The 26,148-nt window shown below is 37.2% G+C and overlaps 3 protein-coding genes across 4 annotated transcripts in view; 2 read left to right on the forward strand and 1 right to left on the reverse strand.

Moving 5' to 3' along the window:
- LOC101745801 (carbonic anhydrase 2) overlaps nucleotides 1-7,370 on the forward strand; it is a 32,708-nt gene extending 25,338 nt beyond the window's left edge. The window contains exon 6 of the mRNA XM_004922825.4: nucleotides 6,978-7,370. Coding sequence (XP_004922882.1) covers nucleotides 6,978-7,103 — 126 coding nt within the window. The 3' untranslated portion in view covers nucleotides 7,104-7,370. The remainder of the gene's footprint in view (nucleotides 1-6,977) is intronic.
- Nucleotides 7,371-8,743: 1,373 nt separating this feature from the next.
- LOC110386859 (uncharacterized) lies at nucleotides 8,744-12,747 on the reverse strand. The gene is made up of 2 exons (XM_021353259.3): nucleotides 12,187-12,747; nucleotides 8,744-10,070 (listed from the first exon to the last, which is right to left on the reverse strand). Exons 1-2 carry the CDS (start codon nucleotides 12,684-12,686, stop codon nucleotides 8,831-8,833), a joined length of 1,740 nt encoding a protein of 579 aa, XP_021208934.1. The 5' UTR covers nucleotides 12,687-12,747; the 3' UTR covers nucleotides 8,744-8,830.
- Nucleotides 12,748-13,516: 769 nt separating this feature from the next.
- LOC101745943 (carbonic anhydrase 1) lies at nucleotides 13,517-26,051 on the forward strand. Of its 2 annotated transcripts, XM_021353260.3 has the most exons (7): nucleotides 13,517-13,655; nucleotides 14,267-14,482; nucleotides 17,122-17,282; nucleotides 18,284-18,370; nucleotides 18,989-19,216; nucleotides 24,641-25,065; nucleotides 25,443-26,051. In XM_021353260.3, exons 1-6 carry the CDS (start codon nucleotides 13,631-13,633, stop codon nucleotides 24,902-24,904), a joined length of 981 nt encoding a protein of 326 aa, XP_021208935.1. In that variant the 5' UTR covers nucleotides 13,517-13,630; the 3' UTR covers nucleotides 24,905-25,065; nucleotides 25,443-26,051. The 2 variants fall into 2 exon arrangements, with proteins under 2 accessions (XP_021208935.1, XP_021208938.1); XM_021353263.3 differs by lacking the exon at nucleotides 18,284-18,370.
- Nucleotides 26,052-26,148: the final 97 nt, after the last annotated feature.

The raw sequence follows: 26,148 nt of genomic DNA on the forward strand, positions 1-26,148 counted from the left end.
GCATCTGATTTTTCTACGGAAATACATATTTTTCTAAAATATAAAAAATACTCACTCGCTAATGACTTTTTGTAGATGGACAGCCTAATTTATCTCAACATTAATAATTCCAAAAATCCCAAGTCTATAATATTGTCCTGCTCTCTCTTGTCGTCAAATAGTTTTGTTCGAGAAGGACCGAATATTTAAAGATCTTTAACTTTGACCCAGACATAATTGACAGGAAATTGGACATCTCGCAACGTTGAATAAGGATCATTAATTAAGAATCTTAGTTTCCTTAATGTCGCTTATGATCACATAATTAATAATAATAAGGCGCTTCTCGGCTCCAGGCCAATTGATTAATTTACCTCTATTGTTTTATACTCGTAGTCTAACGATTATTCGTGGTGTAATTTTATATATAAATCGGCACAATAAGAAGTGTCGCAAAATCACGTCAGTTGCAATGTTAAAAGGATGCCTAAAAATGTTTTATGTTTCTAAAAACTACTAGTACGAGTAGTACAAGCTGTAGCATTCTACAGAGTAGTACCTACTCGACGTATTACAACAAGTTGATACTTTACTAACCTTGAAATCTTACTGATTTGTAATGGGTTTATGTTGTATCCTTCTTTTCCATATTCTATCTTTTAAATTATAGTTCTAACATATTATCAGTTTACCATCTATTATTATTATTATTATTATACCTTACTTTATGTCTTAAAAACCTTGTTATATTATATTGAGTTAAATTAAATTAAGATGATTGATGAACAGTTCGCATCATTTGTACATGCACAACAAAATCAGCAAAAGCAAATTTTACAAATCTTGAAATTGTTGGTACCAGCAGTTTGTAATACAACAGCCAAGATCGTGACGAACGACTTTATCACAAAACATGGTACGGATAACAAGATAAGTATAATCAAAAATTTCAACATGGGTAAATACAACCCAGATACATTCAGAATTGACGATTACATTGATTTTTTGGAAAACAAATGCAAAATTCTTGATATCGATAACAGCGAACAGAAAGATTTGCTTCTGAATTTACTAACACCAGAGATATTCCAAGAATTAAAAGTAGCTTTAACTCCTGATTACGATATAGCCACATACAGCGAAATTTGTAACAAGTATCAGACTTCTATGGCATAAAAAAGACGAGGTATCGAGCCCTAACAGAATTTTGGAATTGCACTAGAGAACAAAATGAAACGATGGGACACTATGTAAACATATTATAAAGTCTTAATCGGGATTTGGACAACACTAATGACTTCCTGGAACGAAATTTACGTAACCGCTTTGCCACTGGATTGAATCATCAATATTTAGAACCCGACTCGAAACAAAGATGGCCCGATTTAATTCAAATGGTAGATGGAATATCAAGAGAAGTAACCTTCCAACAATTTTTTCAATCGCTCAATCCACAGAACAGGTATAATAAATCACACCACAAACAAGTATTAAAAGAATAAATAGGAGCAAAACAAAAACGTACCATTACATCAAAATATACCACGAAAATTAAATCCAATGCATTGTTTACGCTGTGCTGGGCATACATCACCTACACTAAAGGGAGCCGTAAATCAGTTAAAAAATAACAAGACCTCATAGGTCCTCAATATCATCATCGTCATCTACCAGTAATAACGAGGAAAAAAGCGATGATGATGTTATCTGCAGCGTCTTGGGTAAACGTAAGAGAGAATGCAAACAAATCGATGTACGGATCAATGACATACATTGCACTATGCATTGGGACCCCAGCTCTGCGTATCCAATAATAACCACAAAATTATGGGAAAAATTAGGATCAACATCTTTACAAACCGCTCCGAAACTTAAAGCATACGGCAACACAAACATAAAACAAAGGGAATTACAAAAGTGACAGTCGAAGTCGACGGACTGCAAAAACTCCTACTTGTTGCCGTAATGAAAAAAGCCAAATCAATGTTATTTGGCTTAGATTGGAGCGAAGATTTTGCAATGGAGTTCCCAAAACCAGTATACTCCATCAAAACATCAACAGCGAGGACTCTTAGACAAATACTGAATAAACATGTACAACTCTTTAAAAAAGTTAGCAATTATTACGTAAAGATACATGTAAAACCAGAAGCTGAACTGATCCACCTTCCTGCAAGGCCTATAAAATTCAGTATGAAAAAATATTGAAAGGGAGTTAGATAGTCTGATCTCAGAGGGTATAGTAGAAAAAGTAGATCCTAATATTACACCTATTGAGTGGGCTACACCCACAGTTAGCATTCTGAAATCTACAAGAGAAGTTAGAATATGTGGAGACTACAGAGCTACACTTAATCTAGTACTTATCAAACATTTACACCCAGTTCCAATTTTCGATCAACTACGCCAAAATCTCGCAAACGATAAATTATTTTCAAAAATAGACCTTAAAAACGCATGTAATACTTACAATTTGAAATAGCACCGGATTTGAAAAAGTACTTGACGCTGTCAACACATAAAGGATGTTTCCAATACAATAGCTTTTGGGAGTATTGACTGCTCCTTCCATTTTCCAATATTTTCTGGATAAACTGCTAGACGATAGCACCAATGTAGTTGTATATTTTGACGACATAGCTATATCAGGGAAAGATCTTTCAGAACATTTACAAACTTTACCTATTGTATTCAATCACTTACAAAACGCTGGCCTGAAATTTAACTTAAAGAAATGTAATTTCTTACAGAATCAGACCTAGGTCATGTAATATATGAACATGGCATCCATCCAACCAAATCCAAAATTAACGCCATAGCCAAGGCCCCAGCACCGTGTAATGCAAAAGAACTACGATCATTTTTAGGAATAACTTCTACGATCGGTTTGTACCACATCTTCAAGGAATTTCTTTGGATCTTCACGATATAAGTAATGGAAAAAAATAGATGGCGCTGGACTGATCATGAAAACAGATTATTGAAGATACAAAGAAATGCATAACTTCTTCACAACCATTGATTGCATTTGAAGAGAAACGTCCCCTTTATTTAGCATATGATGCTTTCGAAAAGGACAGAGATTAGGTGCAGTATAAGGACTCGAACATAGAACAATCAATTGATTTTGCTTCCGACCAGCGCAAATCAAATATTTTGTTATTGATCATGAGGCTTTAGCAATAGTATTTGATATAAAAAAAATTGATCAGTCCTTGAGAGGAACGAAATTTAATAAATAAATAAATAATATAAATAAATAATATAAATAAATAATATAAATATTTACTAACACTCACACCACGTTAACTGGTCCCGTGATAAGTTCGTAAAGAACTTGTGTTACAGGTACCAGATAACGGAAATAAATGTAAGATTTTTATTATACACATACATATTATATTTAAGATACATCCATAACCCTGGAAAAGACATTTATATTTATCATACAAATACCTTCCCTTGGCGGGATTCGAACCCGCGACCCCCTTGTATAGTGACCATGTCACTTACCACTACACCAGACGGCCGTTATCTTTAATTAATCTAGTTACGGACCATAAGCCAGCCTCATAAACATATTATGAGAGCACGCCGCAACCTTCCTAAACTAGCCAATAACAGATTGGTAAGAGCGGTAAGGCCCTAGTAGTGGGAAGTTATCAATATGACATTTACTATAAGAAAGGTAAAAAATTTTACACGTTATCTGATTGCCTTTCTAAATTACCAAACCCTGAAACGGAACCCTCTGAGATAGAAGGGCTCGTACATAAAATAGAACTAGTATTTTGAGCACTCGGATGACTGACCTTAACCAATCAGAACAGTTACTTATGAAAACAGCTTCATAAGATCATACTTACAAAACTTTGTCAAAATTTAAAAACCGGCTGGAGAGAATCAGGATACAATCCAGAAATAAAACATTCTACAGAAACGTGACTGAATTATATGTTGAGAATAAGATACTCATGAAACAAGGACGCATCGTTACACCTACAGCACTCCGAAAAGCCATTCTTACATACCTTCATCGAAAACATTCTAGCATTTCTGCTATGAAAGCACTTTCACGTTACTATATCTGGTAGCCTAACCTTGACGAAGACAGAATTATTTGTCAAGAAATGTACCAGATACCAACAGATCCGTCCTTGTAACCCTGAATTTCCTGTATTTTCCTGGTTCATACCAGAAGAAGTATGGAAGAGAATCCATATCGACTTTGCTGGACCGTTCGAAAGATGGTATTGGTTGGTACTGTGCGACGCTCTCTCCAAATGGGTGAAAATACGACCTATGAAACACGTCAACACTAGATCACACAATCTAAGCAAATAAAGCAGCCAAAAAGGAAAATAAATAAATAAAAACGCTTTGTCTTACATTAGATAACATATTTTGTACATTTGGTTCACCAAAAATTATTATATCCGATAATGGACCTTAATTTACAACTCATGAATTTAAAGAATATTGCACAAAACAGTGTATTTTACATGTCACATCATCTCCATATTATCCTCGAACAAATGGGCTGGCAGAACGCTTAGTCAGAACATTCAAAACTAGAATGGCATCGGCAGACAACACAAACCTCGTTCGCCGGTTATTGGAATTTTTGTTTACATACAGAAACACGTCCGGAAATCTGGAAGATTGATGCAGTATTTACAATTAAAAGAAAATATTCGTACCACATCATCGATTTACCGACCAAGTGATCAAGTATATATTAAAACACGCAATGATAAAAGATGGGAGCCAGCGGTAATTACATCCCGAAAACATAAATATTCATATACTGTTTGTTGATGTATTGTAAAAATCAGAAAGCTATAACCCCTACTTTCATTCTTAAATGGAGAGTAAGTTAGGCGAAATCGTTGCGGTCAAACGATTATCCTAATGTGAACTGAAAATAGTGTTCATCTACAGATTACTCATCGCCGTAACAAGTTAATATTTTTATGAACCTTAGTATACACGAGGCCTGCCAGACGGTGTTCTCTCGTGTCGGCTGATTTTTAATTGTAATATCGTATGACAACTCCCAACAAAGTACCACCCCAGCTTCATTCTCATCCCTCACGCGCGGTTATGGTTAGCTAGATTTATTGGGAGATTCTTATTTCTAATTAAATAGAAGCCTATCTAAGGTCAGTCAACTCGCAATCCTGATGAGGGTGAAACGTCATGTTAAAGTTTAAAAAATAATCCCTCATTCTCACATTATCTAGCGCGGGGGAGCCTCACGGGAACCTCCTGCGAGGTTCGGCCCCCGGCCCGGAAAAAAGAGGTTAAGTATTTAGGTATCTACTGAAATAAATTTCAGTAGTCATTTGTCGATTAAGTATATATTAAGTGTTTTATACAAAGATTAAGTAATTGGATTTATCCAATTAAATATCGACAAATGACTTGCAAAGTGTACGGATAAAAATAAAATCCGAAAAATTAAAATTTGTCCAATTATGTACAGGTGGTAGGGTTGTCCTGTGCGCTCGGTCGAGTAGACACCACCACTCTGCCTATTTCATGATGAGCTGGATGCATGTTTTGTAAAGCGTTACCTCACAATGAAAGAACAGCATACTCCGTTTTGGCGTGATCGAGGACTATCTTGATGTGAGGACGGAAGGTCATTAAGTAATGCAGGATGACTTCCAGATATTTGACCTTCCTAGCCCAGATCGCCACATCAGGCGAGCTGCAAACTGTTCATATAGGCTAGTCGTGCTTCTGTTGTACTTTGTAATTTGATTTTATTGCGCTGGCCACACATTGAGTTAGTTTGTTAATAAATAGCAAAACAAACCGACGAACATGGGAGAAAACTAAGCAGGCCGTCGGTTCGCTGCTCGTCAATGGATCACTCACTTTCCTTAGAAAACTAACAGAAAGTCTACAATTTCGTGAACGTAATCCGTAATATTGTATTTGAACTGACAGCTTGTTGGTACAAAACATTTTGTCTGACTATACAAAAAAAAAGATTAGATTTTGATTTGATTACATTCTTAAAAACATGAGTTTCATTTTTATTTTTACTAGTACTACACTATAAAGTTACCAAGCAACTTTATAGTGCAGTACCGGTTTTTTTGTACGAGTATAACTTGTACAAGCAGACAGTCATTTACTGTCAACTCGTATATTAATATTATGTTCATTTTTATAGAATATTCTAATGCAATGAAGAGATTGATCTAGTACCTCAACATGGGTGTCATGCTGTGGTATCAATCTGTACAATCTTCAGTAATAGCTTGGCACCCAAAGATCTGTCCGGTTGTTATACCTGACTACCGGCACTGCCCGACTATCATTGCACTCTTTGGGAGAGAATATTCAAATTGCTATTCGTTGCATCAGTTACACTACATACCCTCAAAGAGGCTATTCAGCAAAATTAGCTAATAATGGAACCCACCCATCCTAATTTTCAATATCGGCATATTGCCAGTACTTGAAAACTACGGCTCTACATACTGGGGATTTAAAATGAGAAATAGATGAGGATAGGAATACTAAATAAGTATTGTATGAAACTACGTAGGCTGGTGGTCAGTCGCAATCTCATCAGTTAAAGTGCAACTGACTGGGTGACTTTGTTGTTGTTGGCAGAAGTTTGTGCTCCTGCCGACAGTCGTGGATTCGATTCCCACATCGAGCAAGCATTCGTGTGATTTACAAGTTTGTTTGCTCTTTATCTAAATGTTCAATATCTATATATTATGTATCTATTTAAACGTACATAATTACATATATCAGTCTCCGTGTCCCATAGTACAGGAAAACCTAGCTCGGGGCTGTATGGCCGCATATGCCTTGTTCGCGGTTATAAAAAATGTTGAAGGCCAACATTGAATGCTGTACTGGCACCAATAAAATTGAGAAATAATTAGGGTAAAACGTTACTTAGCTTTATTGCTTCATGATGCCTTTTACACTTGACCTAATGCATTGTTTTATGAGAGCGTTTTTGTTCCCAGCTGGGTCTACTTCGACAACTTGAGGGGCCGGACAGTCAACCCATTGAGAGAAACGTTCGTCCGACCCAGAGACACCCGCCGGGCCACTCCGTTATTTACGTTAAGCAAGTTAGGTCAAAACTCTGAAAACAACTAATTTTCTGCGATCAATGAAACAAGAACTAGAACAGTGTAATGATGTCGTAAGGGTACTCTGTTTGTGTGAGCGATTTGTATTAACAATAAACTCACACCAATTAAAACTCGGTTCGTTATTAAGTTTACTGTAATTTGTTTAAATATTGAAATGTTTATAACGTTTTCGTTATAGCAACCCGCACTACCTCTTACGAAATTTAATAGATTAATCAAATTATTGTTTTCGTTTAAGTTTAATAAAATACTATTTATCTATTTTTGCGTTTTGCTGTGTTTTATTATAATGACTCTACCTACTTGAAAGTTCGAATTATTAAAATCATATATAGGTAGGTAGTTTATACATATTAATTACGATAACTATGTACATTTACTTGTGCATGAAGCATGTCACTTGTATACATAGGTATAGGAGTATTCTACGTGACTTTAAGAGTTCATCGAAAGCGAACAGAACATTTAACAAAGCTCCACTGGTATGAGTTAAATGAGGTGCACTGAACGGCATTGCTTAATAATTTTAATTACAGAAAACTACTATGAAAACGTGGAAAATAATAACATGAAAACTAAACCTTTTTTCTAACAAATTTATGATAGCTTATAGGGCTTCTCCACTTACGTGCTAGCTAGTATGTCAGCTCACGGGGCTAACTTGATTTCTAGCACTAGCCTTAGCAAGAGCAGTGCTTCGCTGAATCTACCACTGGGTCCGAATCGCCGACTCAGATCCGATGAACAATTCAGTGGGTTAAAACTAAGCATGTGGTCAAACCGTAATAGAAGTTTTAATTTTATACCTTAATAATTTCATTGCTGTAACATATTTTTTATTGCTTATATGGGTGGCCGAGCTCACGGCCTACCTGGTGTAACGGAGCCTATAGGTGTCTACAACGTAAATGCTGCCATAAACCTTGAGACATGAATTCTATGGTCTCAATTTTTACAGTAAAACGGCTCTGCTACTCTTTACACCGAAACGCATTACTGCAGAAATAGTCAGGGTAGTGGTACCTACCCGTGCGGACTCACAAAACGTCGTACCACCACTAATAATTACGCAAATTGCAATTTTGCGGGTTTGATTTTTATTACACGACGTTATTTTCCTTCACCGTGGAAGTCAATCGTGAGCATTTGTTAAGTACGTATTTCATTAGCAAAATTGGTATCTTCCTGCGGGATTCGAACACCGATGTGTAACAATATACGAATGCACCGGTCCTTTAGACCACAACAGTTTCCAAATTTGTATCAAGACTATGCGTATACATGGTACCCCGTCCTGACCAGTGCTGCCACGAAGCAATCGTTCCTCTTGCCTATTGAGGATGTGATAGTCATCTTTAAAGCAAGTGAGACCTGGACATTACGTCTCAGAGTGCAATGACGACGTCCACGTCGCGCGGCTACTGAGCTCCTGTAGCCAAGCAAAAGTACAACAGGGCGGGTCGTCTATCTATATTTTTGATAGTAAAATGTAATTTCAACATAAATTTACATTTTCGATTACGAACGACTGTCATGCTCCTAGTCCTAAATTTATTATTGGTGCTGCTTCTCACAAAATTATTTTATTCATTAGGAAGATGGGGATACATAGTCGAACAATTAAGGAACGAAAGTCTGTTTTTACAAATTTATTTTCATTTATCTACAGATCGTGTAGATGGTTTTAGATATTGTACATTCTTTTAATTACTAAGGCTTCTTCACGTCCGACAGAAATCAAATTCTATCCATCGATTCAAATCCAAGCTACTGAGGATGCCGGAGAAAGCTTCGACAGTAATTGCGACGTGGTCGTAAACGTGTAGATAGAAAATATTTCTCAACTTCTCAGACTCAACGACGGCTAAAGTTCCTTCAGTCACTGGCACTTTTGAGCTCAAGGAAATATTGCTGTCGTGTACCCAAAACTTTCTCAACCTATCATATTCCTCATCAAGCTTATCAGCCAATTGACCTAAAATATGTTTCGTTATTCGATACTTATGCTGCATTAAATCTTCGCCTTCATGCCAAGGCCTTAATAACTCAGCATGAGACTCTTTCAGATGCTCATAGTAAGTCATTCGTTCTTCAAAGCCTTTAGACATCATTAGTGCCCTCCAAGTGGTTATGGACAAGTCCCATGGAGCGTCTGGTAACATCTCTGAATACAATTCCTTCATCCTCATCACTTGTGTTTGATGATAGAAGCATACCGGATTTTTCATCACAAACAAATCCGCCTCCAATAACTTGTCTTTATAAGGATACTTCAATGATTGTTCTTCCGTAGATTTTATAAGTATTTCTTGTAATATCTTGCGAATATAATCAATTAAAACTTGATCTGTAATGTATTTTTTTATGGAATCAGCCTTTTGCAGTATTTCTTCGATATTTTCAACAGCATCAGCGTACAAATTTAAGGTAAATTTATGAGCTAGTGTATCAAAGAAACATATATTACAAAAGTTGAGTTCCCAAAATTCACTAAAAACTCCAGGTTTTTTAGATAAAAACGTAAAATTAATGTTTATTTTTTGCCCTGGATGTAGAACATTTTCGTTTTTATTGAAGAAGTAAACTTGTTCATAATAATCTTCGGGTATAAATGGTATTGTCTTTTTTATTTTTTTCCAACAATATCTCAAGGAGATTGTCCCAAGGTTCTCAAGCATCAAACTAGTTCTACTGGCAATTTTGGTTGGCGCATTAAAGTAATAACTCCAAGAGGTTCGATCCTCGTGCCAACACTCACTCCGCATTTTTGTGAAATGATCCACGCATTGTTCAGGAAGATCCTTGTATATTATTGTATTGTTAATTCGAACCGCGTAGATGTTTGAAAAGTCTTCTGAGCGACTAGCGGATGATGTTACTGTTATGGAAGGTATATTAGGTTTTCTCGGTGGAGGAGATTTAGGTTTCTTACCAATGACTAACAGACCGTCTATTTCTGGCCTGAAAAAAATTCCGGAGAATTGACATTAGCTACATTTCTATATTGGAAAGGGTTTTAGTTACACTTATATTTTGAAAAGGTAAGTACTACGATATTAAAGTATCACAAATGGTACATATGCAGTAGCTTAAATAGTGGCGGGGCTGATAATTTTTTAGAGGTAACTATGAAGGGAAAATCTTCCACCGATTGGGTGAAATTGGTCGATAGACCAATGGTACGAATGTTCAAATGTCAAAATGTTCAAAACTTTTATAAACATAAACTTATCTCAAAAGTGCTGTTAACGACATTCGCCAAATATCTTTTGTTCTATGATAGCTCGATTGAAAGGCAGGAAGAGAGGAAAAGAAAGAAAATGAAAACCTCATAGCTAACCTGAAGCAAGTGTACAACATTGTTAGTTAAAAAATGAAAGTTTTTTTAACACGTTCACTGCGACATTATTATCAAAGAACTTTCAGCTGGTGCTTGGGAGACCTAAAAGAACTCGAAACTTACCCACCCTTTGGTGCGTTTGAGACCTAATCAGTCTCCTAAAGATACAGTTTTGAAAATAATTTATATCTTCCAAAAAAACAATGACATATACTTTGAAGTTTTTGTGGATGAAAGATAGCCTATTGATTTATATTTTGCTAGGTTCGCACGCAGTTATGACATTTGAATAATCTATAAATACCAAAAAAAAATTTGATATCGATTGTATCTCGTACCGCAACCGAAGATAGTTCAATATGTGTAGTAAGTAGTGATGGGAATAAAATAATATCTCAGTTGTCGATTGAAATAGTTTTATTAATTATGCAAAGTGTTTTTCATTAAAACATGTAAGCACATTGATTGCTTGCATTGCGCGCATATGGTAAGAATTCGTTTAGTTTTTTTTAGAAGCGTCAGTGCTGTTTAATGTGCATCGTAATTTTTCGTAACAACCCACACAACGTCTTTTTTTGTCACCACGTTGGAAAATATGATCAGTACATCTTCCTTCGGGGAATCCTGTAAATTTGAACATTTTCCAAAATTTTTATTTTACTGGACGATGCAGCAGTATAATCCGGCTTTGATTTTTTGTTAGAAATCTCACCAGAATAAATAGAATTTTTTACACTTTTTTCTTTTAAAAGAACTCATTGTTTATCAAAAATAATCAACACGTAGGTATATACGCGAGTGTTATTTCCAAAACGTACGCGCAAGCTCCCACGTCGATGCTAGGACAACACTAAAACGAGTCACGCAGCGCCCGCGCCGCCCACCCTCCCTCTCTTGCGTCTACGAGGCGTACGATTCCACGAGTACCGACATATCTCCTAACGCAAGGAATGAATATAATTACAGTACTGTGCGTTAGGGATCTAATCCATCTCTAATTTCTTTTTTAATGCCCTTGAATTCAGCTTTAAGTAGGAAGCAAATATGTATATTTGTCGTACTCATACTTAAAGAACTTTACACGTTAGATCCTCCCGCAAGGATTGAAACAACACGATTATATTCAACGCACAACACAAAAGTCCTGCAAGAGATCTGATAGATCTCGTAATGCAGCGAACGTGTTAAAGCTGTTGTATTGATATAGATTGTAAACAGTAAATGGAGAAAGAAAAAATTATAGAGCTTGTTGACAGTTAACTAAGGCAAAAACACATAGTCCTAACTGATTTTATTACCTGTCAGAATATATAGTGTTTTAAGTAGTTAAAATAATAATTTTATACTGACGGCTGCTGGGTATTGGCAATGGGTAAAATACAACAGTCGCTTGTGGTAGCTGTAGGTCGCTATTAACCGTAAAATAGCGAATCACAGGATTCATGACTCTCGCAGATACCTATATTATTCTCATTCTGGTCCTATGATTAATAAAAGGGTCCAGATTCAACAGCCCCAGACTGGAAATTTAAATTTTGTTTGACACGAAACCTGTACCTTGCCTGTGCCTGTACTTCGAGTACTTAATCTTTGTCAATGAAATTGTGAATCCAACCGGAAATCGAGCCAGGACCCCATAGTATGTAGATAGCATCACTGACCACGAAACTAGTGAGGCGATCTCGAATTCGAAAAGCTGGAATAAATAAATAATGAATAAAAATCTGTAAACCGTACCTATAGGGATCTATTTTCTTTAATTTATCTTTTAAAAGGAATTCTTTTTTTTCTCTATATCTTTGGTAATCTGCATCCAGTTTCTTGCATTTATTTCTTTCCGAGACCCCTTTTAAACCTTTTTCCTCCTCTTGTATTTGACGCGGTACACCAATGTGTTTTACAATATGAGGACGACCAACTTCTGCTGCAGTTCTTTGGACTTCATAAATGGGCCCACACTCACATGTCTGGTGTAACCTTAGTGGCTGCTCCCAAAGACTTCCTCTCAAAGATGGCTTCTTATCTATCTGTGCATGTTCTAATGCTATTTTACGCTCTCGTTCCTCTCTAACTTTTTCTACTAAGTTCATTGTTAAATCTATTTGTGGCCTTTTAACTTTTTTGGATATTTTCATTGCTTCTTCTTTTCGTACCTGTATCCATTTCTCCCACAAAAGTAATTCGGGATCCGGTTTTAATTCTTCTTCAAATTCTTTTATAGTTTTAATGCTCTTCATTTTTCTTCTATTTATAATAAGCAATTATATGTATTATCTATCTATCTATCTAAGCATGTACTGTGATGACATTTACAATGTCAATTTTTTGTTTAGATTGTGACTGATTGATTATAAGAAAAAGCATCGATTACATTATCTTTGAACACGGTGGTAAAAGTTTTATTGAAGTTTCTTATGAATGAATAAAAAAAACTCAAAACAAATAGATAGGAAACAAGTTAATTACGCTTAGCTACCGCTAAGCGTTTGAAGTGAAAGCAAAAGGCATCACGCTTACCGTGCAGAGTGAACTCGCTTTCAAGATTTATTGCTCAAGAAAGCTACATCTGGCAAGGCCCAAACAATTGAAATACCAATACATTTCAGCTTGGTTCATATCAAATCATCATGAGGCCGTAGATACGGAAACTCAGATTGAACTAGATCGAACTATGCGAATGTTCTTTCCTCGACTCACATTCTCCTGTGCGTTTTCTTTTATCTAACATTATAGCTAGCATCTAATGAATGTTTTTAGTTTGCTATAGTCGCGATACTAATGTAACTGTAATCATGAGATACTGTTCTATATCAGGCGGAAGAGAACGAATTTAGATTGCTCTCGGCATTCTTCTTGGAGTATCAAGATCAACCAACATCAATCGGCACAGGCCACGCCACGCTGCTCGCCCGAAGAGCTGGCGACCAATTGTGTACAGGACCGGAACTCGTATAGGCCACGTCTTCCGCAAACGAACATTTTACATACATACATACATATATCAGACATCGATGATGTACGTTTCGTATCTTTCGTCCAGAAACTATGACGTTACATAATCTATGTGGTATATTGTTGTCATTTTGACATTATGAGGAAAATATAAAAAAAATCCTGTAAAAGTAATATCTGTTTGGTTTTCGAAAATCTAAATTTTAGTGTTAACGCTTAAAGTAATAAAATGAAAATCACAGAACCGAAAACGGGTAAACAACGTTTGAATTATCCATCCCTTCAAATTCCTTCAAATGATATGTTTACATTTATAAAATAGCACCTGGTGTTAGGCTTCGTAGTCTTCGTACTCCTCATCCATGAACGAGCTTTCTCGGCAACAGACGACCGCACACGTTTTCTGTCTAAATCTGAAATAGATAAAAATGTGTTCGCGAAGCTCCATAACATTATTGTATCGTTGTGTGAAAATAGACTTTTCCCGCCTCACGGTACTGTACCGATAGAATATACTAAGTATATTCGCCCAAGTTTAATATTTTGTAAATTTTGTGCATAAGTTCTGTAATAAAGGCATAACGATTTGAAAGCGCCCGTAGACGCCTGTTTGAATACTCGTAATAATGTAAACTTTTTGATTTATTAACACATTCACGAAGTAAGACGATAACGACATCGATATTCAATATCAAAGGAACGTATTAATTTAATTTCGTAATAAAGCACCTCTCTCTACCTTGTATAATGATCGTAAAGGCAAAGAAAACGTGCACATATGTACAGTGCGGCCCACTATAAACGACAGCAGGGCTGAGACTTCTTATCGAATTCATAAAATATTAACTGAAGATGCTACTTCTAGATGAAGTGAAAGAAACACCAAACGAAGAAGCAGAAAAAGTCCCTCTCTATGGCACGTTGCAATGGATATACTACTGGAGTGACTTCGAAGGTCACCTCCCAACCCCCATCAATGTTTCCATAACTGGCTCCATACCATATACGTGCCCTGAATTAAAATGGTACAACTTTGATGTTTTCCCCCATAAGGTTAAGCTTTCAAACACTGGATATACAGGTACTTATTTCATTTTTTAAAGTAAGCCTTTTATATAAAGTAATATCATATCAGTAAATATTAGAGGCTAGCTCTTGCTACGTATGAGCGAGCCGACGGTGGACCCATGACCACCTCCACCACATAGCTCCCTTGCAAGAAAGACCACTTAGTCTTGATGTTGCAGCGTTGCCGAGGGAGCTTCTGGACCCTCGCTATGGTGTGATGGAGTGGTATGGGAGCGCTCATAATGAGTGCCCCCGTGGGACGAGCTGTCATTCCCCCCACATCGTTGAAGGGAATTATCCCACCCTCTCTCTACCCCCTTGGGTGGCCCACTCACACTTTCATGGGGTATGTTCGGTGCCTTCCCATTCCGGCCTGCCCGGAAAAAGGTGTCCAGAGCGGGTGAGCGCCAACAATGTGCCACAGCTCCTCTAACTTGTAGAGATCGGGCCCCATGGTGGCGGGTTCCACCTCGTGCTTTCGACTGTTGTTATTGTAAATAGTGAGTTGTAGTTAATTTTTAGTTTGAGCTGTAACGAAAAAGAAAGAAGAAGACCTCTCCTCCTCCTGGTACCGGGCAACACACAACTGATCCAATCAAGCCTCACTCATTATTATGTATATTTATATATCTGTCGATGTGGCTATTTCACGCACCTCACCCCGTGCTCAGCGTGGCAGGGAGATCACGCCCGGGTAGAGGGGCTCGCCCCTAGGCCCGTTCCGCGCCCCCATAAGGGGGTAACACGAGCTTGTTGATTGAAAGTAAATAACAAATTATTCTGAACTTATTTTGTGGTTCCAACTGTTTATTACACCAGTCTTTCAAACGTGTGGCCACAGGTCTGTAACTGTTACTATTTAAAAATAATTTGACATTAAATTTACCATAATAGTGAATAGATACCTACTCGCGCAGAACTTATTCCTACTTATTTAAAAGTAAAGCAAGTAAAGCGTTAGAATTGGTACAAAATTCCTGTTAAGAGTAGAATCAGCACAACCGCGACAAGCACGCTTGGAGGTTGAGCTTGAGCGGCGCTAACTAATTAATTTTGTGGCGTTCTTTTTTTTTTTTTTTTTTTTTTTATTGCTTAGATGGGTGGACGAGCTCACAGCCCACCTGATGTTAAGTGGTTACTGGAGCCCATAGACATCCACAACGTAAATGCGCCACCCACCTTGAGATACAAGTTCTAAGGTCTCAAGTATAGTAACGACGGCTGCCCTACCCTTCAAACCGAAACGCATTACTGCTTCACGGCAGAAATAGGCAGGGTGGTGGTTCGTGTGTGGCGTTTGTTTTACTTATAAAAGCTTGTTTGCTTATGTACGACATTTGCGCAATACAAAATTGTTCAGCTCGTGCCCCGAGCGCTTCGCATGCAAACGAGCGCTCGCAATAATTACGGTTGGAAACTTGCTTGTAATATTTAGATGTTTATAGTGTCGAGGAATTTAATATGGCTTGCTTGTCGGCCAGCGTAGTCCTAAAGTAAACACAAGAACAACATCATAAACACACAACGCAACTACAATTATTGCCATAACTTTAAACGTGTACACACGGTCTGTCTGTCCTGTCTCGGTCCCCTTCTCCTTCCTACTTGTGAAAGGATGCATATTCAGTAAATAATGGTTTTAGCAAAAAAAGGTTTATCATTGAGTCGTCGTAGTCTAAAAGATAAGACGTCCGGTGCATACGTATGTAGCGATGCACCGGTGTTCGAATCCCGCAGGCGGGTACCAATTTTTCTAACGATATACGTACGCAACAAATGTTCACGACTGACGTCCACGGTGAAGAAATAGCAGCGCGTAATAGAAATTAAATCCGAGACAATATAATTTTCGTAATTACTGGTGGTAGGACTTTTGTGAGTCCACACGGGTAGGTACCACCACCCTGCCTATTTCTGCCGTGAAGCATCAATGCGTTTCGGTTTGAAGGGTGGGGCAGTCGTTGTGCTGCACTGAGATCTCAGAACTCATATTTCAAGGTGAGTGGCGACATTTAAATAGCAGATGTCTGGGCTCCGGTAACCACTTAACACCAGATGAGCCGTGAGCTTGTTCACCCATTTAAGCTATAAAAAAAGTGTATTAAACAAGTTGTTCTGATTTCACTATGCTGATTAGATACAGCTTGGTCGATCCTATAAAGCTATTATATAATTTAGCTAATAAAAATATTAGTTTAAACTCAATTAACATGCCTGTAAAGCTACGAGCAAGCGCATCACAAGATGAGTTCCTCCGATTGGGAGTCACAAAACAGCTGAATAAAACTCACTTAATCATTGTAGAAAAGGTTCAAAATGGTACCATATCCCGAATATTCAGCAGAGAAACACCAAAACTGTAATGATCTATTAATAATATAAAACCAACCAACTTTACCAACTCAATTATTAAGCTTTCGCAGATCTCCTTAGTTCATTAAGCTGCTTTATTTATTAATATTAGATTTATATTTGGCTTACGAAAATATGATCACGTCTCAGAGTTTCGCGTTAAGCTCAAGTGGCTGGCAATTCGCCTACGCCGGATTGCTTATATTCTCTCTTTGCTTTATACTGTTCTCTTGAAGAACCCAAAAATAGAAGTCTAAAATTTACCCTGCCAAACACACAAAAAGATATATAAATTCGCAGTCCTCATTGGGGCGAAATGGAAAGCAGAGCGACCGTACTTAGAAGGTGGACCGTTCCAAGACAAGCACATCTTTTCGCAAATTCATTTCCACTGGGGAGCTGACATGATGGAGGGCAGTGACCACACAGTCGACGATAGAAGGTATCCTGGTGAAATGCAGGTGAATCATTCTTTAGGACGCACATAAGTATGAAATAAAACAGACGTATTAGTAGTTAAACAAAAAATATAAATTTGAAACACACAATTTCAGCAGCAACATCCGCTGACAACAAAGTAAACATCAGTGCACATTTGAGTTTTTATGTATTGCTTAGTTGTGTGGACTAGCTCACGGCCCATCTGGTATTAAATGGTTACTGGAGCCCATAGACATCTATAATGTAAATGCGCCACCCACCTTGAGATGTAAGTTCTAAGGTCTCAGTATAGTTACAAGGGCTGCCCCACCCTTCAAACCGAAACGGATTACTGCTTCACGGCAGAAATAGGCAGGGTAGTGGTACCTACCCGTGCGGACTCGCAAGAGGTCCTATAACCAGTATTTGGAAAGAAATATTTTGAAGTTATACTTCTTTAGGCGCGTTATGAAAAATTGATGAGAGTGAAATTTTACGATGCGCGCGCACCGTGACACAAAATTAACAGAATGAAGTTGCCCACTAAATCGCTCATTACAATACGACCGACGTAACTTGGCGAGTCTGAATATAGCCGCAGGTGAACTTTCGCGCATGTACACTCGTAAAAAAAGTGTTATTAACATTAATTTTTTAGTAATATAAATGACAAAATTATTAGTTAATATAATTGATACTAAATATTATTAAATTATTAACGTTAAATATTTATTATTAATTATTTAATATTAAAAAAAAAGGAAATAAATTTAATAAAAATAAAGTATAACTACGCGCGTACATAAGTACACGCCCCCTTTTTTTTCTAACTTGTCAAACTTCTAACATATTATTATGTATCATCAAGTAGCTAGTAATAATTGCTTTTTGTGATGGTCGTAAATCAACACGAGACTGGTACCATTAGACTGGTTTGGTGAACTGAACTGTACTGAATGACTACTATTATAATTATCTCACATAAATTTTACTCATTAGATTTCTGTTTTAGTTCTAAAAGAATAATTTATTAAACGAACAGGTAACGTTCTTCCGATCTGAGTACATGACGCAGGAGGAAGCTCTGCGTCACCCCGACGGAGTTGTAATGATATGTTATTTGATAAAGGTTGGTTAGTATCTATCTACTAGGTCGAATGGCCGTACTATCTCCTCAATTGATAAAAAAGAGGATGCTGGTTGTACAAGCTATATACTCATTAGATCTGATTGTATTTCAATCTGTTCACTCACTTAGAGGTGATGCTCGGACTCAGCAGTTTTTCCTCAGGGCATTAGTATCGAAAGAAAAGGCTTATTTCGGCCATTCCAAGATCGCAAGGATATTTGATATTATCTGAGTGGTCAGTTATAAAATGTAACCCAAAGCAAAATGTAATAGGTAGGTACCAGCAGAAACAAAGGATGCCATGCGTATTAGCCGTTTCCATTTCATTTGGCAGCTAAAATATAAAGGCCAGACAATAAGTATCTTGTTAGTTGTGCCCTCAATAACGATGCTTTCCCAGAGCTTAGTACCACATCTTCGTATTCGAGCCTTAAAAGTTGTTCGCGGAAAAATGGTTTTGACCCACGGTTGGTGGAAGTTAAGTAGTTAATGTCTGTAATCCTTGCAAAACAAGATAGGCCGTGAGCACGTCCGTCCACCTGTGTTCCTACCCTCTGGAACTGGACCCGCCACCCATAATGCCATGGATAAATATTTTTGCTAAACCACAAATTTCAGTACGGAGTGAATCCTGACAAACATTTAAGCTGGGTAGTCGAAGGATTCTCAAGGATTCAGGAAGCTAAGACGAGTACCCGCATAGGTCCGGAGCCACTGTCACACCTACTGCCAATGTTTTACGAAGATTACTTTTTGTATTGGGGCGAGCTGAGAACTGTCAAGGGGGACAGCTTTGTGGTCCGCTGGCTGGTGCCGAGGGCTTGCTTGTTTGCTTCGTTTGATCAGGTAATAGTACCCTGATATAACATACTATTATTAATCTTGCTCGCAAACATTTTTAGCGTGAACAAAGGACAATCTCACGCATGAAAACTATTTATTTTTTGTGGTTGTCATGGGTTTTTTACTCACAATAAGTAATACTCAATGGCAAAGGTGTATTAAATCAATACTGACATTGGGGCGTATTTTCTGTCATTTTTTGGTGATTAGTTAAAAAATCTTAGTTTAATTATTTAAGTAATATTTTTTATTTCGAGTTTTTAATCAAACAAACTTGTTTAAATTTAAGAGACAGCATACTATTCGTGCGTTGCGACCGTAGATAGTGGACGTCTCCGTGGTTGTTGTGGCATTATTGTTTCATTTAAGTTTAAATTTGTTAATTTTAAATTGTGATTGGTCGTTTTCAATTCATCGGTGGCTCCTTGTTCTTCCTTAACGTTTTTAACAGCTGACTCCACCTTTTGGGCGGTGTAACAGAGATAGAAGCTTGGTAAGATACGCCTTAGCTTTCTTATTGTGGCTGCTTCTCGCTTGAGCCTGCCTGTGGGTGCATGTTTGCTTGACACGCGTGTGCGCTTTGAGTGTGTCGAGTCGAAGAAATTACAAACATTCAAAAAAGTACTCGTGTGGCCGGGCGTGAACTTGCGTCGCTGGACCTGCGTTTGGTCGTCGCCCTGTTGCTCCAACAATTAACTGAACTCACCTGCTAAATTATACATTGCCTTCATATTACTTTGAATCTAATCTCGTAATTTATAATTTATTATGGAGTACACCTGCTGTAATAAAGTGGTCAATACTCGTGACAATAAGAAGTCAACCTTGGTGTGTACAGTGTGTAGAAATTATTATCATATCGGCTGTGTTCTTCCTGCAAAAAAGGATTGGACGCCGGATTCAGAATTTAAGTCTACATGGATATGTCTTAATTGTGCGACTAGATCACGCACTGTTAATGATGACACTCCTGTCCGAGGCAATGTGAGGCCTCGAGCACCTGATACATCCAATGTTACGATGAGACCGTTGCGTACTGGATCCAGGGAACGTGAGGGACCTGAATTACAGGTTGTCCCTTTGGAACAGGTCAGGAGTATAGTGCGCGCGGAAGTCCAGGAAGCTGTTGCTTGTTTCAGGGACACTATTCTTGAACTCAAGAGTGAAATCTCAACTCTTCGTGATAGTGTCTCCTTCATTAGTGACAAGTATGAAGCCATATCAAAAAAATTTCTTGAGTTTAATGACCATCTGAAAGTTATTCCAACACTCAAAAACGAGCTCAGTATACTGGATTCAAGAATACAATCCCTTGATTCTCAATTCAACTTAAAAGAGCAGTGGAGCAGGAGATCTAATATAGAAATTCTGGGTATCCCCGAAAGGAAAGGCGAAAATCTAATAGAATTGGTCTCGAAAATTGCCGAGAGGGCGGGTTTTGCCTTGAATCCTCAGATAGACGTCGATTTTGTTACAAGGGTTGCGCCGATGGACAGAAGCAGTAGCAGATCAAAGCCAGTTATTCTTAGATTTGTATCCCGATATAGGAAGGATGACATGTTGGCTAAATTGCGGAGATTAAAGGAATTGAAATCTTCTGATATTGGATTCCCACATGATTCATCTAGGCTTTATTTTAATGACCACCTCACGAAAAATAATAAACTTTTGTTAAAAAACGTAAAACATTTAGCCAAGGAAAAATTTTATAAATACGTGTGGGTACGTAATTGTACTGTACTGGTGCGAAAAAACGATGTTAGTCCGCCAGTCGTGATTGCTTCCCAAGATGATTTAAAAAAAATTATATAGGTGTTTTCCTTATTATTATATTCATTATTTTTAAAGTACATGCTATTTTTTGTAATGTAAAATATATCATAATTTTGTTTTTTTCTTTTCAAAAGTTGATGATCGGACTATTTCAGTTTTTTGAGAAACTTTTAAATGTTTTTTTAACTATTTTAATAACATTATGTAAGGCTTGTTATGATATAGCAACATACTTATTGTTTAGCATTGGAGAATTTTTTATATTGTTCGTTTGGAACTTTTACTCCTGGGGTGGGTGTTTGAATAATGTTGAGATCTATATTCTCGTTTGTGTAGGTACTTATGTATTGACATGTCAATTATTATGCTGTGGTTTGAGCCGTGGACTATTAATACTGTTGGTTAATTATTTATATGATCTATTTTTTCTCTCTCTCTCTAATGGCTAATTTAAAGATTTTTTACCAGAACGTTCGTGGTTTACGTAGTAAAACTAATTTGTTTTATAGAAACATTATTTTATGTGATAATGATATTATATGTCTTAGTGAGACATGGTTAATGCCGGGTATTTATGACTCGGAGTTGTTTGATGAGCGTTTTGTTGTTTACCGTTGCGATCGGAACTATAACTCTCGAAATGATTCTTTGGGTGGCGGGGTACTTATTGCTGTGCGTAGAGGAATTACCGTTTTTAATTTAACCTGTCTCCCTTCCAACAGAAACCGATCAGCTGATATTATTTCGATAAAAATAAATATTAAGCACAATAACGTTAGTAAACTACTCCATCTTTACTGTTGCTATTTTCCTCAATGTTCCTCTCAGTTTGAAGATGAAATTGGTTTTTTTGAGGATATTTCTGACACAATTATTACTAATCCCGGTGACGAATTTTTGTGCGTCGGCGATTTCAATATAAGGAATGCTTCTTGGGAGCTGATCGGTGTTGATGGACCTGCTAGACTCTTGAATGGTGATCGGTGGGACTCACTTGTCTTTGGTCTTTCTAATTTTTTAGCTTTTAATAGTTTTAAACAATTTAATTCGATTTCTAATATAAATAAAAGATGCTTAGATTTAGTAATAAGTAATTGTGCTTGTAAGGTTGTTCGTTCGTCCCTTCCTCTTGTATCTGAGAATGATCATCATCCAGCCTTAGATATTCAGATTCAGGGGTTAGACGTGAGACCCCTACGTTCTCCTGGCCGGTCCATATTGCTTTTCCATAAAAGTGACTACTCTATTATTAACGAGGAACTTTCGAAAATTGATTGGAAACAATCTTTTATGAATTTAGATGTCGACATGGCCGTGGGCAAGTTTCATGAAATCTTAGACAAGATTATTTCTGATAATGTGCCTGTGAAGGTCGTAAGAGGTAACTCCAATTTCCCTTACTGGTACTCCTCTGCTTTAATCAAGTTGATTAAAGAAAAAAGAAAATTTCACAGGAAATGGAAATGTTATGGTCGATTGGCCGACTATTCAAGTTTTTCTGTTCTTCGTGAAAGACAAAAAGCCTTAAAAATTTGCTGTTACAATGCACACATAACAAAGTGTGAGGATGATATCTTGAAGTGCAGTAAGCAATTTTGGAGATTTGTTAAATCCAAGAGGAGTGCTGGGGATTTTCCTAACGAATTGTTCTTAAATGATAGGTGCTCATCTGATGGTTCTGAAATATGTAATTTATTTAATGTTCATTTTGGTTCTGCCTTTTTAACTAACAATACACAGTCAGCATCATCGTTAAGTTATACCCCTGCTTCTTACGACCTTAACTGTGTAGATATTTCTTCATTTTTTATTTCGGTGGGTAAAGTCAAGCAATATTTAAAAAATCTTGATATTTCCAAGGGTGCTGGTCCGGATGGTATTCCGCCTGTTTTTTTGCGACAATGTTACGCTCAGCTGTGTTACCCTTTGCATCTTCTTTTTAATCACTCATTATCAACTGGTGTTATGCCCCGTATTTGGAAGCGGTCGTTCGTGGTGCCAGTCTTTAAGAGCGGTGATAAACATAACATAGCTAACTACAGACCAATTTCTAAAATTTGTGCCATCCCTAAGATGTTTGAACGTATAGTTTATGATTTTTTATTTCCATTGATTAGGCCTCATATTATAGAGCAACAGCATGGTTTTATAAGCCATAGATCTACTGAGACAAACATCTGTGAGTTTTTGGATTATGTATTGAGCTCCATGGAGGATGGTCATCAGGTTGATGTGGTGTACACGGATTATTCCAAAGCGTTCGATCGAATAAATTTTGACATCTTGATTGAGAAATTGCATGGACTTGGGGTCCACGGTGATTTGCTGCGATGGCTTGAGTCTTATGTTAGAGATCGCAGTCAGGCTGTGACTTTCAATGGTTTTTGTTCATCATTTGCACCTGTTCCCTCGGGAGTTCCTCAGGGCTCTCATCTCGGTCCTATGTTATTTAATATATATGTCAATGACGTTTCGAATGTTTTCAGGAAATCCAAATTCATTATGTACGCTGATGACAAAAAAGTATATAAAGTTATAAAGTCCTTAAACGACTGTTTGGAATTACAGGATGATTTGAACAACTTATTTGTTTACTGTCAAAATAACTTACTCACAGTGAATACTAATAAGTGTACTATTATAACATTCTCACGTGGAAGATCGAATATCTTGTATGACTATTCTATTAATGGTCAAACTTTGGTACGCACCACAGTTGTTCGTGATTTGGGTATTTATTTGGATTCCAGTTTGATTTTTGATTTTCATGTTAATGAAATAGTAAATAAGGCTTTTCGAATGTTAGGCTTCATACTTAGAGTTGGTAAAGACTTTAAAAGACCATCTACTTTGATTCTGTTGTACAACAGTTTTGTACGGTCTATATTGGAATATGGCTCCGTCACATGGAACCCCCAATATAATATTTATATTCAGCGACTAGAAAGAGTCCAAAAAAAGTTTTTTAAGCATCTTTTATACCATTGTCGTCGCTTTAACTCTCCAGAACCGACAGAATTTGTCTCTCTAGTCGATCGCAGGCTACTGAGGGATCAAATGTTTTTATATAAAATAATAAATAACGAGATTGATTCTAGCTATCTACTTTCCAAAATTTCATTTAAATGTAGTCGTATTTCCGCGCGTTCTAAACAGACCTTCCACATGTCCACGGCTCGAACGAAATATGCTTCTAACTCTTTTGTCCGTAGATCTTGTAGGTTGTATGATGCTAAGTTCTCTAATGCTGATATCTTTTGCTTGTCACTTGTAGCATATAGAAAAGCTATTTTGGAGTGTTTATAGGGTGATTTGGCCCGATAAGTGTTGTAGTTTTATAGTGTGAGTTAATGTATAAAATGATATGTGCGTATTGTGTTGCTTTTGTTTTTTTTTTTGTAATTTAAATTTCTAAATTTCTCTTCTTGTTCACTATCTACTTATATGTGATTTTGATTGTGGAAACATATTTGGTTATTGTTTTAGCTATATTTTTTAAATATTGTATGTTTTGTATTGTACTGTTTGTTTCCCAAATAAATAAATAAATAAATAAATAAATAAATAAATAAATAAATAAATAAATAAATAAATACTATTCTCAAGTATTGGTAAGATTTCTTTAAATCCTCATTTGAAATATTTTATTTACAGATGAACGAATTCCGTCAGCTCTGGGACCCGTGGGACGAACCTAATCTCCGTAATTTCAGGCCTCTCCAACAAAACGAAAACAGACACGTTTTTTTTATTAATTCACACTGGAGCTTGTACAATACTCTACTGCCGCTACCGAGGGTACCTGAACCTTCAATATCAGCTCTTTCACCTGCCTATGAAAACAATTTAAGTTTGCTTCCACCACAAAATGCCTATATGCTACCAGAAGAATCTAAAGAATGTGAAGAAAAGCTGTAGTTGCTGGAGCTATGTACTTGTATTGCAACCTAATCTAAGCCATATTATGTATAAGTTTCTGTTGTACCTATGAAGACGACAAAAAAACAAGAACTGGATATCGGGCGCGCAATTACCTACGAAATATAGGAAAATGGCAGCTATAATCGGAGACGCTAAAGGTAATAACGCAAATACGTTAAGGTACTGGTGACAGGGCAAAGTAGCGTGAGTAGTTGTGAGTAAACACGGGTACCACCACCCTGCCTGTTTCTGCCGTGCAGCAAACTGCGTTTCGGTTTGAAGGGTGGGGCAGCCGTTGCCCTGTAAAAACGAAGTCAGTCTCATATCTCGAGGTAGGTCACGGCATTTACGTTGTAAGTGTCTATGAGCCCCGGTAAACACTTAACACGAGGTGGGCCGTGAGCTCGTCCACTCATCTTAGCGATAAAGTTTTTTTCCAAAACAAGAAGTTATATTTCGGTTGCGTAATTCGATTATCTAACAACTCAAAATTCACAAAATATAAATATATTTTTTATTTAAATATTTATTGCAGAAGTGTCGTCCGGCGGTGTCATTCGCCAAAGCTGACGGTAGTGCATGCTGTAACATTCTGGTCCAGCGAGATATTTCGGGACACCAGCAGCAACGCCTGATGCGGCCTGAATGACTGCCGCACCGGAACGGCTGACATAGTGTCGTCGACTATCATCTCTACCCCTTCTACTCTGTCCGAGTTTTGAACCCCTATATAGATCGGACGTCGGGTGAGAGAGTTCCAGGGAGGTCGTTTGGTGGATAGGGCCCCATAAACATCCTTGATCTCATGGTCTACTCCTAAAATCTGCAGACCGTGAAATCCCATATGCCCCACGCATCCCCTAGGGGCAGACACCTCGTATGAGGTTTGGCACCCTGTCCGAAAAGTCGAGTTCATATTGGACTCATAAGCTATTTATCACAAGGTAGGCAGTGAGCTCGTTCAACCACCTAATCATAAAGAATAAAGAATATTTATAATTTTAATCACACATACATATTGTTGATATATATATTATTATATACTCTTGATACACCCTCTTTAGAATCAAATAAATTAGGTGCTGTATCAGCATGTTCATCTAAGCATGCAAAGGCAATAAATTAAAAGATACATGACGTTTAATTTTGTTTATTTTATAGGTTATTGACTTTACAAGAATTATGGAATAATTTTCACGCATATTAGTGACTTTTGATTGTTCGAAATACCCTAAATATAT

Source organism: Bombyx mori, chromosome 9 (genome assembly GCF_030269925.1).
Source record: "Bombyx mori chromosome 9, ASM3026992v2".
NCBI classification, from domain to species: domain Eukaryota; kingdom Metazoa; phylum Arthropoda; class Insecta; order Lepidoptera; family Bombycidae; genus Bombyx; species Bombyx mori.

What these genes read in the sequence shown, in the direction of transcription:
- LOC110386859 (XM_021353259.3), bottom strand. Translation starts at nt 12,686, where the DNA reads ATGAAGAGCATTAAAACTATAAAAGAATTTGAAGAAGAATTAAAACCG. An exon ending in AAGAAAATAGATCCCTATAG is followed by an intron (nt 10,071 to 12,186) that starts GTACGGTTTACA and finishes AATTTTTTTCAG; the next exon opens with GCCAGAAATAGACGGTCTGT.
- LOC101745943 (XM_021353260.3), top strand. Translation starts at nt 13,631, where the DNA reads ATGAAAATCACAGAACCGAAAACGG. An exon ending in GGTATCCTGGTGAAATGCAG is followed by an intron (nt 17,283 to 18,283) that starts GTGAATCATTCT and finishes TTAAACGAACAG; the next exon opens with GTAACGTTCTTCCGATCTGA. An exon ending in TGTTTGCTTCGTTTGATCAG is followed by an intron (nt 19,217 to 24,640) that starts GTAATAGTACCC and finishes TTTTATTTACAG; the next exon opens with ATGAACGAATTCCGTCAGCT.